The sequence below is a fragment of the Buteo buteo genome, chromosome 22, assembly GCF_964188355.1.
Source record: "Buteo buteo chromosome 22, bButBut1.hap1.1, whole genome shotgun sequence".
NCBI lineage: Eukaryota > Metazoa > Chordata > Aves > Accipitriformes > Accipitridae > Buteo > Buteo buteo.
The window spans coordinates 25,419,008-25,432,441 of NC_134192.1; the positions used below are offsets into that span (position 1 = coordinate 25,419,008).

Genomic DNA, 13,434 nt, shown 5'->3' on the forward strand with positions numbered 1-13,434 from the left:
GTATGGAGACAAAGGGCTTTCCAAGGAAGAGCAGGCTGGTCACAATGTGGTCCGAGCGCATCAGGCATTCTCACTGTTGACACTCTGTGGATGACTGCTATCGGGTATCCCACAGCTGTGCCACAAAATCAAAAAACAATTCAATTTCAGTTGCATTGCAAAGCCACAGGCAATGTAGCTGTACAAACATGGATAAATAGCAGTTTTATACTGGCTAGACAACCGTGACCAGGAGCTGGTGATATTAAATAAAATGGTTTTAAGGCAAGCAGGAAAAGGCAAGCTCATGAAACTGAAAAGAAATCCATGAACTAGGTTCTCTGTGCATTTTGTGTCTGCATGCGCTGTTGGACAGCTGGACAATGCAAGACAGGCATTGGATCCTAATTCAGTGTGGGATATCTCCTGGAAAAAGAGCAGTTGCTGTGCATCTTTTGCAACACATCAGTGGTGTACAGCTGCATGCCAGGAAGGCAAGCTGAGGTTAAGGCAAATTTTCCTAGACCAGCACTTGTATTTACCAAAATCAGAGCTCAACCAGCCTTCATGGAGCCACTAAAAGGGAAACTGGGAACCTTGCAAACAGCAAGTATTATGATAGCAGCGAGGCTATCAAAAGCATCAGTAGGTAGCATGTGTGATAACTGCAGGTAAAGGTAAAATCTGTATTGCTCTAATAGCTGAATTTGTGAAGCCCACCTGTGGCACCAAGTAGGAAATGAATATTCAGATGACATCATATACATGGGTCTCTTTCTTAGGAAGTACTTACAAGGATTTGGCCGAGATAATAGGTAACCCAGAACTGATGTGATTGACCCGGGATTTCCTGGGAAGGGAAGCTGGTTTTCAGAAAGAGCACTTGTATATCACATTTCTGCCACACAGGCCTTGAAGGAGACGCTCATTTACACTAAGTTTCTGTTTCTTAAGGTGGAACAAAGGTCAAGTTTTCATTACTGTCTGTACGATTGTCTGATACACGTGAGAGAATTGTGGTGTACATGACTGTAGGGGCTCATACAATTAGCTTCTGTGTGACATCCAAAAAATACTTAGTACACAACAATCTGTTTAGTCAGATCCGTGAGTTGGCTATGGCTGGACCAGATACGAATGTCTCAAGTCTTGCAGTAAAAAATCACTTTTTTGTCTGAGTGCAGATGGTTCAAAAAGAGCACTTTGAGACCTGCTTCAGTTACCTACATTGTTGGTGGTTTGCTCAAAGCTTGGTACTGAATTTCACCCCCTTGCAGGCTAAAAATCTTCTTTCATCACCAGGAAAACTGTAGCAAACTTCTCTAGCCTCTGGCAGACTATGTCAAAATATGAAGCTCTGCAGAGCTTGTCCCTATGAGCAGGGTCTGAGGTCTAATCTGCACTCATTTGGGGGGAAACAGGGACTTTGCTGTGCCATCTCTAATTAGCCTGAGATGTAGTAGCAGAACTTGCAGAACAAAGAGTCATACTGGTCACTGACTGAGCTGCGATACTTGAAGAAATGATGCTTGACAGCATGTCATGTCCAGTATGTGGAAGGAAGGTGGGTGCCTGCAGGGGAAAGGCTGCAGGGTGCCTTACCCACCTGGCACTGCAAGGGAGAAAGCCATGGATTCAATCCAAAGCAGAGAAACTGAAATAAATGTATTTCATTATAATAAACCAGGTAACTAGCCATAAATATCTGAGACATTAAAGGTTTTTTCTTCATGTGTTCAGATGCAAAACTATGAGGAGTCCCTCTGGTAAGAAAGAAATGGGCTGACTATATGGCTCGGGGAGAAGAAAACGAGCAGCTACATCTCTGTCCCAGGGAGAGAAAGATGTCATGTACATCACGTTTGAGGAACTACAGTTCTTTGTGTTTGTTTTAGCTAAATCGTCATTTTTTATCATGTATAATTACAGCTTCAGGAAGTCTTGCATGTCTGGTTCAGAAAGTAGTCATATCAGCAGTTTTAGCTTGGTTTTTCAGCTTGTCCCAGGGCATGTTCCCCAAAATCCAGCTCTTTTAAAGTCTTTTGTATAGAAGATGGTAGATTGTTGGGATAAGCTTCTATTGCCAGTCATGGGCCAGGGTGTACAAAAGGTTGGGTTTAAATCATCTCTTTGAAAATGGAGTCATATTCCCTTTCAGTGAGATTGCTTGAATTTTAACAAGTTCTTTTTTGTTTGCTTGCTTGCTTGCTTGCTTGCTTGCTTTTCGGCAGGATTCAAACACAGCTAATGGTTTCTTGGTGGCATAGTGGGCAGATGGGGTACAGGCAGTATGAACTAGTACCACACTGGTAGCTTCAGCAAAGTCAGGAAGAAAAGGCACTAAAAATCAAGTTTCCACCGCACCAGCAAGGATATGCTCTGCAAGAAAGGGGGTTGCTGCTGCCTGCATTGTCTTCCTGAGCAGGATGACAGCTGGTGGTAGCTCTTAGCCTGGAACTCGTATGAATTTGTTGCACCAGGTCTTGCCACACCACATTCAGCTTTTTGCTCCAGGCTGACCATGCTTGCCACAGGTGAGTATTACTGCAGCAATAAGCAGAGCTCACTGAAACAGCATTCAGCAAGCCATTCAAGTGTGGACGTGCCTCCACCCAAAGACTGAAACGAGACCTGCACAGTTCCCATGAGTTTACTGACTTTGTTTTCATTGTCCTGTGCAGAGAGGGAACAAGCCATCATTGACGAATGGCACCATGTCCAGAGAACGGTCTGAGCTCAGCTGCAATATAAACACGTCAGCTAAAGCAAACAGGTATCTGTCGTGACAGGACATAGCTGTGGCAAAAGTACACCAATTACCTTTCCCTCCCAGCTCCAACAGAAAATGGCTCCCTGTATTTCAGACACATCTGCCTCCTGCTCAAAGATACTAGTCTCCTGGTGCAGTTGTTAAAACTGTATGCTAAGGCATGTCTATTGAATAAATGCCAAAAAGTTGCTTTAGTGACTGATTAAAAGCCTATAACAGAATTCACTAGGTCAGTAGATTTGCTTTTATACATGTTTCTTATCTTCTGTAATTCCTCCTCCTTTTGGTAATAATGAGCAGGCACATACTAATCCTGTGCATAACACCTATTGATAACTGAATGTACTTTTAAAGGTACCCCTACAGAGCATACCCAGAATGTCTCCTGGATTAAAGTCCCTCTGCCACCAGCCATAAGTCACCTCCTTAGAAAACACTGCATGTGCTTGCACAGTATGAAACATGATCACTTTTGCCCATGAGCTTGGACTATTGCAGCAGAAATGTGTACCAAGATAGTCTGTGATGCTGTGAAAATGAGAGTACCAGGCAGTGACCATCTGATCACCGGTAGATGGTAAAAGCTTGTGTAACATTAAATGTGGCTGACTCTAGCTTGTTAACCTTTTGTTTCCTCATGCATCTTCTCCATGGCCCTCGTCAGTATAACTACGTAGCTGCACTGCAGTAGGGCACAGATTCTGGGCAGGTGGTAGAAAATGGAGCTTCTGCAGGGAAATTCCTATCATAGTAAAGAGCAGGATGTTGGGTTTTTTAATACTTCTTCTCTACACATTTTCTGTTAAAACAGAAGAAAGCAGTAGAAGTGGCATCCTGAGTTTTCTGGTCTAAAAGGCTCAAGAGTCTTTGGCAAAGGAACTAGGGCTGGTTTTCTTCCTCACTCAGGTCACAGACTGACCTACTTAGAAGGTGAACGGGGTTGCTCTCAGACAGTGTGTTGCTGTAGAAGTTGGTTCGTGCACATGGTGGAAGAGCTGAGTACCATCAGCAGGAGAAGACACTAAGGAAATGGAATTGAGCATCAACAAGTTGGTCTCTGCCTCATGCTCCTGCGTGGTGTTAGGTGAGTCAGTGCACTCAGACCTGTGCTTTTCCATTTCTGGATGCCCCATTTTGAGCCCTCATGTGTGATGGAGAGAGATGCTGAGCACTCTGCTGAGCAATATCATCACATACACAAGTCAGAGGGAACTGAATTCATGCTTCACAAGCTCCTCAAGTTTGCTTTCCCTTGCTACCGAGTGCTTGACTGTGTAGTAATCATAAAGCTCTTTAACTGTGAAGTGAATGTGAATGTGGAAGAAAGGAAAAAAAGAAACACACAATTATGAAGAATAATAAAGAAGAGCACTAGTCAGAAAAGTCAAGACAATGGTAAGAGAAGTGGGTGGGCACAGGGGAATAATGAAATGGAACTGGGAAGATCCATATAGTCTTTGTCCATCCTTTACTCTCCACCTAAGTCAGCAGTGAAATGGACTCGTGATATTTCAGAAAGAGGATCCTAGATGACAAAGGACAGAAGAAAGGGAAGTGTCCTTCACTTGCATTCTGGTCCCAGGAGTGTGGGGGGCTCTCACAAAGTGCAGGGAAAGGAGGACGGACCTGCAGTTCTGGGAGAATGGGAGAAGTTGTGCGGATAGTGGTGCTTGTGATGCCTTTCATCAGCTGCAACGGTGAGTAAACACTTCAATGTGTAAGAACAAAAATCAGAGTACTAAGAGGGTAGGGAAAATCTTTTGAATTATAGTGTCTTAATTTTTAAAAATTGTCAAGCGTGGAAAGTCTTTAGTTTCTTGTATGAAAAATAGAGCCTGAGAATTCACAAGTCTCTTTTGGTAGCAGAAACAACAAGGTCCTTTTAAGACTGGTGCAAACGGGCCAGTATTGGGCAAAAGGTCAGCTCCTATGCCCAAAAGCAAGAACAAAACAGGATTGTTCAAGCCCCTTGGAGAGGACCTGCTCTGGTGAGTTAGCTTCCAAAACAGCCTTTGTGAAGCTGGAATATGCATTCTTCTAGAGTTTAATAGTGCATCATCGTTGTCTGCTAGCGTGGTCCTGGGAAGAAGAGGAGCTGTAATTGTGAGACTAAGTGCAGGCACACACATGATTCCACTTGGTCTCTCCTGATCTGCTGACTCTCTAGGTGCATTAGGAGAGGTGACACTGGAATCTTTGCTTTGATTCATATGCCCATGAGGCATATGGCCCCTCCCAGGGCACATATGACACTGGCACTGGCAGAGGAAAGTTTTGGGAGACAGGAAAAAGGTGCTTTAACAAGTTGCATACAGAAGCACAGAATTGCTCCTGACATTTAGAAAAATGGGTTGAATTATGTCCCCCATTTCATCATAAAAAAACAGCTTTGCAGATTTATGGGATCTGTCTCTCAAGCAACTTCTTGTGAGTTAATGCAGCCGAACATAACCAGTGCCTTTCTGGGGAGGACGGGAAGGGGGGGGGGGGGCGGTAAGAGGGTATGGGTACAGCCAAATCCAGCTAAATTCAGGTAATTTGCTACTTACAAGAGGCACTTCCCAGAGGAGCTGTGGTCTCAGTGGGCAGATTGTGAGAATGAGCCGGGTACCACAAAGTCCACCCCCTCTTCTCCTGTGCCCACTTGAGTGCTTGGCAGGGTGCTTATCTGGTTGAAGCAGGTATGATCCAAGAAATCTAGGTCAGATCTGAAGTCCTCTAAGGCTAAAGCAAAAAGACTGCATTTGGTCCACTGGTGCTGTTCCAGGTCCAGTACTTCAGAGCAGATCTCTAAAGGCTCCTGCCTGCATGGTGCTTCCATGCCACCAGGACAGCTGGTGCTGGCAGGCTAGGAAGGCAGATGCTCAGCTGTTTTAGCAAATGGGCCAGAATATGAGAGTCCAACTTTTTTTCCATTAGCATGCATTATAGATAATACAAATCCCTCTGATCAGTCTTCTCATCTCTAACATAGCCCTTCAGGTTTTTGCCCGGTCCAGCTCTATTTCTCTCCGTTGGGAAAATTCACATTGTTTGTCTGGAAGACTACATGCCAGTTTAAGAAGTGTCACTGGGAGGAAATGTTTCTTTAAAAATGCTGAGTTTCTCCCATTCCTTCCAAGCAGCCCTCCTTTGAAGTCATCCCTGCTAATGTTGAAATTGGTCATATACAGAGTGCAGCTGCTCCGCAGGCAACCAGTGGAAACTGGCAGCTATTTCATGGTACACAGCAATGCAAAACAATACAGGAGAGATGTTTAAACAAAATTGTGTCCAGATGAATACAATGGATAGCAAACATACTTGAACTTGAGCGCACCAAATGCCTTAGGTGTATTTCTGAGCAGTTTTCTAAATAGCTTTCGCCCTTCTTAGTTTTTCTTGGTGGGAGTCTGTGAAAAGAGGAATAAATGGAAAACCTTTAAAAGCTTATACATCAAGGAGCTGTGTTTGAGTGGGATGTGAGATTTGAAGAATGGAACTGCGTCTGCCCTCTCAAAGTCATCTGATAAAGGAAAACCAAAGCTCCATTTCAGAAACAAGCTTCCACTATGCTCAGTCCCAGCAGTCCCCTTGGCTGTCCTCATGGACACAGATCCACAGATACTTGCCTTCCCCCACTTGGCACCTCCTGTTAGCTCTGGGACAGGCTGTTGCAAAGAGAAGTGCTTCTGCCCACACAGCTACTGCTGGGTCCTGTGAGCACCAGGGAAGCTGCATAAAAAAATAGTGATGTTAATGAATGCAAGCATGTTGCATTCATTGTTAATTGCAGTGAAGCAGTAAACTTGCTTTGTTCATCCTTCCTCCCATGTAGAATGTAGAAGTCAGCACTGCAAGTCGTGTTGTCAGAGCATCCCATGTCAGTGGGGGGAGGCCGTTGCTGTTTGACTCATCATGTGCAAGTGTAAGCAGAAAGCCAAGCAGCAGTAGGATGTAAAGGCTGGGGCTAGAGAGCAGGAATAAGAGATGCTCCTTAAGGTCTTGTGAAGGCTGTAGCTGTGATGCTGCCACCAGGAGCAGGATTTGTGCCTCTTTGTACTGAGAAGGAATTGAGAACTGGCAAGTGTCCAGAGAGAAACAATAAAAATAGCCATGAGGTTGAAGCAACTGTTCACTTCCCTATGCTCAGTGAGGTGGGGACAGGCCCTGGTTTAGCTGGCTGTGGTCTACAGCACATCTAAGATGTGGTCGCATGCTGGCTTCCATCTCCTAGTGATTCCCATCTATGCTAAGGATGTTCTCCTTGTCTGCTGTGTTCTTATTTCTTCCTTTCATCTGTTGTTCCCTGCAGCCCTCCTGGATCTGTCTGGTGTCCAAGAGATCAAGGGCACATGGATGAGATCCACCAGTTTACCGTGTACCTACATGCCCTCAGAGGGTTTCACACAGCAAACGCTCATCTGGAGCATGGAGCGAGACTATGGCACCTCTACCATCTTTCGGAGGGACGATTCTGGCGACCATGTCTTGTTGTCTCAGTTCCGAGACCGGGTCAGCGTCCCAAAGCACAGCCCAGGGGATGCCTCACTCCTAATTGAGAACCTTGAAATCCCCGACAGTGGACACTACACCTGTCAAGTCATCTGGAGGTCTAAAAATAACAGCTTGATAACAAAGGAGGTGACCACTACGGTTAAAGTTGTCAAAGGTAAATCCAGCAATAAAGCCCTGCTCTTGTGTAGCCAGTCTAATCCACAGAGCATTCCGGAGAAGCAGCAGCTTGTGGGAATGCTCTTTCACACCATACTGTCTACCCACGTCCAGGCTGGGTGTTGAGGCATCCTTGTCCCTTGCTGTGTTAGCCCTTCTTCTCCACTCATGGAGGTGTAGGGGTGGACTGGGGAAGGGTGATCAGTTAGTGCGCATCCTAATCTGGATCTGCTCATGGGCCACTTGAACCTGTGGTGCTTGAGATAACATCTACATCTGGGTTTGGTTTTGTGCAGGTAGCCAGCATCTCTCGTTCTTGTAGCAAGTGGGACAGCAAGTGGGTGTTATACCAGCCAAATCTGCCTTCTCCCCTTCCCAATTGTCCTCAGTGTGCGCTAGAAAGAACTGTCTTTCTGTAAGGGGGGCACCCACTCAACAGAGCAGGACTTGCATGATTGGCAGCAGCAACAGTGGCATAGCTGGTGTAAACCTGGCTTTAGGCACGGGTGAACTGAGCTTAACCTGTGCAGAGAGGTGACGTGAGAGCGGTGCCCCTCTTCCCCCTGGGAAAGCGCTGAAAGCCAGAGCAAGAACTGCCATGGCAGGGGGGGAGGAACCTTCCCCACCGCAACCAGGGCCAGCGTGACCTGGGCCCCTCTGCTTTGTCTTCCAGTTGCAGCGACCAAGCCCATCATCAGGGCCAGCGAGCCGGGGCTGACTTTCCCGGCAGGAGCCAGGGCCAGCCTGACCTGTGTGGCCAACGGGTCTCTCCCCATCAGCTACCGCTGGTTCAGGAGGGTCCCGGGAGGGAAAGCCCTGCTCCTGAGCAGCCAGGCCGAGCTGGCGTGGGACAGCCTGCAGCCCTCCGACACCGGGAAGTACTACTGTGAGGCCGAAAACAGGGTCGGGGCCGGGGCTGTGCAGCAGAGCGACGCCGTTCAGCTGGTGGTGAGAGGTGAGTCCGCAGCCTAGAGCTCCTCATCCCTGCTGCACAGGAGTGAGGCAGGCAGTTTCCTCTTTCATAGCAGGATCAGACATATAATGCCAAATATGAACTGCGTTTTGATTCCTACCTAGAGAGGAAATGACAGGGGCTGGCACCCTCCCTGCTTTAGAAAGGGTCAGGAAAATGTCCCCTGTGTCCCTCTGGGCCCAGGACTGTGCAGGATAAGAGGCTTGCTGCTGCCCTTGGCACATCTTGCTCTTACCTGGCTTGTACTGCAGACAGGGAGTGGGGGAAACGGCCTGATGACCAGTCTTTCCCGCAGAGTCCCCAGTCACACAGCAGCCCAGCCCGGGGACCAGCAGGCACACCAGACCCCCATTCACCTCCCAAGGCGGTGCGCCCCAGCGAGTGCCCACGGGTAAGTGACCTGGGCTGCAGCGGAAGGGCTGCAAAACCCTGGCACTCTGTGAGTGACACAGAAGGCGAGCGAGACAAATCCACTTGACATTCCTTTTGGGCTGCAGATCCTCTTTGCAGGTGGGATAGAAACCGTCCACCCCATCCCCGGGCTGCAGGTCTCAGCTGTGGGTACCTGGGTCAGAGCCCCCCCCCAGGGACGGCAGCAGAGCCAGTGCTAGAGGTGCCACAGCCTGGGAAACCTGGGGGTTGCACAGCTTCGGGGGAGGTCACCTGGGGCAAGAAGCCTAGCTTGGGGCTCCGTGTGTCAGGGAGCCTTAAGATGCAGCTGCCGATGGCAACCCCCCCCCCAGACCAGCCAGGGAGTCACTGTAGGAGAGATGAAGCGAGAAAATCCTGTGGAAACCCGGAGGAGTCTCAGCAAGACAAAGCCAAAGCATTCCCTGGCCGCGGTGTAGCCAGCCACAAGTGCTGGTGCACAGAGACGTGACATGTCAGCCAGGGCTGCCGGGGAGCCCCAGGGGCAACGGCCGGGGGGGGGGGGGGCGCGGGTGCCACAGGCTGCCTGCAGAACGCGCACAGGATGACACGTCGGGGATAAAAATCTGGCCCGTCACCCCGAGAGGAGGTCCAGTGGGTGTTTTCTTCCCGTCCACCTCAGACCCAAAAGAATCAAAGCGGCGTGCTCGTGAAGCCTGAGCCTGGCTTTTCGCGGCATCCCCGGTCAAACCAGGGCAGGCAGCTTCAGGGCAGCGGTCGCCTGCGGCCCAGGATTGCTGTGCCGGTGACCCCCAGCGCTGGGCAGCCGGGGGACCGCTGCCCGCCCCGCTGCTGCTTGGCGGAGCAAACCCGGCTCTGCCGAGGCCGCAGGGCAGCCCCGGGGAGCGTTACGACGCATTCGCCCTCACGCTTCGGCAGATGCGCCCGCCGCGAAGCAGGCCGCCGGGAGGGATGCCGTTTCGGAGGGGCCGCCCGTTGCCACAGGTGAGGGGACCCGTGCTGCCGAGGGCCAGGCTGGCGAACGCCGCCCGCAGACCGAAGGGCCGAACCCGGCCGCCGCCGGGAGCGAACCCCGGGGCTGTCAAACCCCGGGGGTTCCCCCGGCGGGAGCCGCCGTGCTCCCCCCCCCGCCCCCGGGAGCGCAACGACTGCCCGCCGTTCGCTTTGCCCTTCTGCCCGAAAGGGTCCGGGCGCGCCGCCGCTGACCGCCGCCCCGGCCTGCGCGGTCTCTCCGGGGCTTGGCCGCAGTTGCCGGTTCCCCGCGGGTATCGAGCGCCCCTCCCCGCCCAAGGGCGGCCGGGGGGGCGGCTCGGCGGGCCTCTGCCTCGGCCGCCCTCACGGCGCTCTCTCCTCCGCCCGCAGGTCCCCCGCCCGCCGCGCTGCCCCCGCCCCTCTACGCGCTGGCGGCCGCGCTGGGCGGGGCCGCGCTCGTGGCGCTGCCGGCCGCGCTGCTGCGCCGGCGGCGGAACCGGGAGGGTGAGCGGCGGGGCGGGGCCGGGGGCGGGGCGGCGGCGAGAAAGGCGGGGGGCGGGCGGGCGGGGCGGGGGCGAGGGGGCGGGGCCGGGGGCGGGGCGGGGGCGAGAAAGGCGGGTGGCGGGCGGGAGGGGCGGGGTCGAGGGGGCGGGACAGGGGGCGGGGCGGGGCGGGGCGGTGGTGGCGAGAAAGGCGGGTCGCGGGCGGGAGGAGCGGGTCCGTGGGGGCGGGGCGGGGCGGGGCGGGGCGGGGCGGGGCGGGGCAGGGCAGGGCAGGGCAGGGCAGGGCAGGGCAGGGCAAGACAAGACGGAAGGAAGGAAGGAGAGATGGATGGATGGATGGATGGACGGACGGACGGACGGGGCGGCCCTCCCCACAGCTCCATCCCCCTCCCCGAGTCCCCATCCCCGGCCCCATCAGCCCCAGCCGGTCACTTGTGGGGAGAGGCAGGCTGGGAGGGTGATTCCGGAAGGTGGGAATACCTAGAAGCAGCTGGTTTGGTTTTTTTTTTTCTGTGAGACACAGAACATGTCGATGCACATCTTCGATTCCTCTTTTTTTTTCCCAGAACCTCTCTATGAAGTCACTTTGTGAGTACAGTTTTTCAGCTGGGACGTTAAGAAGACTTTGAGGGCTGATGTCTGTTTCCAAAAAGCCTCTTTGCTCAGTGAAAAGCCAAAGATTTCTTTGACTTGGCAGGGGGAGGACCTGAATACCTTGACAGCCCATTTACTTAGCAGCATGAGGACATGAACATTTTGGTGCATGAGGGAGGTAGCAAGAGTCTGTTCTTTAATATGTTAGAATGAGAGAAAGATATTCTGGGTCCTTCACTCCGCCTTGCAGGTGCTGTGGGAAAACTGGTCTCTGTAGTAAATTCCCACCATTATTTCACAAGGCAAAGGACAGGAATTCCCAGCTCTTCTCTCGAGATAAATTCCTTCTATACATGTCTTTCTTTTTAAGAAACACATCCCAGTGTTTATCCAAGTATTATTTTGTGCAATTCCTATTTGCTTACAATTATACAAACACATCTTCTGCCCTGTCCTAATCTCAACCTTTAATCCTGCCATACTGCTTTCCTATTCAGAGACATACCTTAGCCATCAGTAGCTTCACACATTGCCATTTTTCCCAATTATTACTGGTACTTACTTTCTAAAGGCTAGACTGTCTGCTGGTAACTCCTCTGAGTATAATATGCTAATGCCATGAGAGTTTATGGTACCAATGTTAACTGTTTATTGCTTCTTTTTGTGTGTGCAATTCTTTTAATGTTACTTTCTAGTGTCTTTCAGAGCCTCCCAGGCCCTCACTAGATTAATATAAATTTTGCTGTTCCACAGATTATATGTGGTACATTTTGTCTGTGACTAAGATGTAAATCAAATGACTTCTGATTTAGTCATTCTTCTCAATAGTGTCTCTCTTGTTTCAGCCATAGCACTGCAGATGTCACGAGACCAGAGACTGATGTGGAAGTCCCTGTTAAGCACCTACACAAGGAGACAAATTCTAAGACTGAAACATCCAATGACGCTTTCACCATGAAAGACAACAGCCATGACAGCATATGCATCAGGAAAAATCCTGAGTATGAGAACCTGGTGAATGCAATGGAATCAGAATATGAAAGCATTTAGTAGAGTACCAGCTTTTCCACATGAGCAGCCATGCAGAGCTGCAGATATTGGATGGTAAACTTTACCAGAGGAAACTCTTCTTCCTGTCTGCCTTCTGCTCTGATAAATATACCAGCCTCACTGCTTTCTTTAATGCAGAGGAACTGCATAACCTTCTTGGGCTTTGGCAAATGAGGGTCTGCCCATTGGTGCAGAAACTCTCAGCCAAGTGGTCATCTACCTACTTTTATAGAGCAAATAATTTCTGAGCAGCCTGAAGGACCAAAGTGAGGAAGAGAGGATCTGAAGGAGTGGAAACACAAATACCTTTAGCGTGCAAATCAAAGTGTAGCTGGATGCAATGCTGCTAGCCTATAACACTGGCAAGGTGTACTAGCACGTGCATGCTCCCCTGTTAGGACATACCAGACTGCGAGGAGCCAGGGATTGATCGTGCTGGAAATGGGCATCCTCTGGCTTTTACAGCTCAACAAATACGGCTTGTAAATGCTGCTTGTCCTTGAGTCTTTTTTGTTAGAGCATGGCAAAGGGACCACAAAGCGCGGCGGGGGGGGGGGGGTGCTGATGTCCCAGGAATGTCATTTTTGCTATGAGACTGGAGCTCATTGCTTAGAGGAAGAAGGAATGGCCCTGTAGGTGTTGAGCCTCCTAACTGCCACCCTCTGGTTTTCTCCTGGAAAAGCAGAACTGGTGTTGAAGGAAATGCTAGCATTTTATTTTTACAGGGTAGGGGCCAGAGGTGTAACAAAATAGAGAGACATTTGAGTCATTTGAAATAATGATTGAGCAAGGAGCCTCCCTGGATGCTACAGACTGACACTCATTCACTCTGTGGGACACCAGTGAATCTGTCTGATTACAAAAGAGATATTAATGCTGACCTATGTCACGGGGATGCTGTGAGTGCTCATGTTTGTAAAATGCCTTGAAAAGTGCTTTATTAGTGCAATGTATTTTCTTTCCCAGGGAAAATACAAAAGGCTTCAAAGGATTTTGTTGCGTATGGATTCTGACTTCCTTGGTACTTCACCATCCAGCACTGTCATTCTTCTGTTGCTTGCAAATGTATGCTTTTTCTCAGTCTTCCGATTTAATTCTGCAGAACAGGCAGGGGTACAGTTGTGGCCACAGGTTGACTTGACTTGGAAGTTTGACTTGGGTTTCCCTTTTAAAGAGGAGACCGGGGGCGGGGGCATCAAGTCAGCCCACCCCAGACTCCTCACATGACTACACGTCACCAGAACCCCCAAAGCTAGTTGTTAGGGTCATAGTGTGCAAAGTCACAAACCTGCAGCCACCTACTACTGCAGTGAGAGCCCGGTAAGACACAGTGCTCCGAACACTGATGACATCAGGCTGAGGCCTGGAGTCAATGGGAAAACTCTCATTTTAGTGAGCTGGTTAGCAGCATCAGTGCTTGAGCTGGGCATATCTAGGGCAGAAGGTTTGCCGTTAGCACCTTTCCTCCAGATGCTTCATCTAGTTCTAGGGGTTTTTTAGGAATTTATCACTCACAGCAGGGTGTAAAGTGTTGTGCTACTAAATCACTG

General features: G+C 50.1%; 1 protein-coding gene across 4 annotated transcripts; it reads left to right on the top strand.

The window, feature by feature from the left end:
- The first annotated feature begins 3,771 nt into the window (after positions 1 to 3,771).
- On the top strand, positions 3,772 to 13,083 carry LOC142043080 (V-set and immunoglobulin domain-containing protein 4-like). 4 transcript variants are annotated; one of them, XM_075053787.1, is made up of 8 exons: positions 3,773 to 4,446; positions 7,044 to 7,400; positions 8,076 to 8,357; positions 8,671 to 8,766; positions 9,684 to 9,749; positions 10,128 to 10,241; positions 10,807 to 10,828; positions 11,680 to 13,083. In XM_075053787.1, the coding sequence occupies exons 1-8, from the start codon at positions 4,392 to 4,394 to the stop codon at positions 11,882 to 11,884; spliced, it is 1,197 nt and encodes a 398-aa protein (XP_074909888.1). In that variant the 5' UTR covers positions 3,773 to 4,391; the 3' UTR covers positions 11,885 to 13,083. The 4 variants fall into 4 exon arrangements, with proteins under 4 accessions (XP_074909890.1, XP_074909889.1, XP_074909891.1 ...); XM_075053789.1 differs by lacking the exon at positions 10,128 to 10,241 and having other exon boundaries at positions 3,772 to 4,446; XM_075053788.1 differs by lacking the exon at positions 8,671 to 8,766 and having other exon boundaries at positions 3,772 to 4,446.
- The last annotated feature ends 351 nt before the right edge of the window (positions 13,084 to 13,434 follow it).

Excerpts from the sequence above, each read along its gene's own strand:
- LOC142043080 (XM_075053787.1), top strand. The coding sequence starts at position 4,392 with ATGGGAGAAGTTGTGCGGATAGTGGTGCTTGTGATGCCTTTCATCAGC. Across the intron at positions 10,242-10,806 it reads CCGGCGGCGGAACCGGGAGG|AACCTCTCTATGAAGTCACT; the intron begins GTGAGCGGCGGG and ends TTTTTTTCCCAG. Across the intron at positions 10,829-11,679 it reads CCTCTCTATGAAGTCACTTT|CCATAGCACTGCAGATGTCA; the intron begins GTGAGTACAGTT and ends CTCTTGTTTCAG.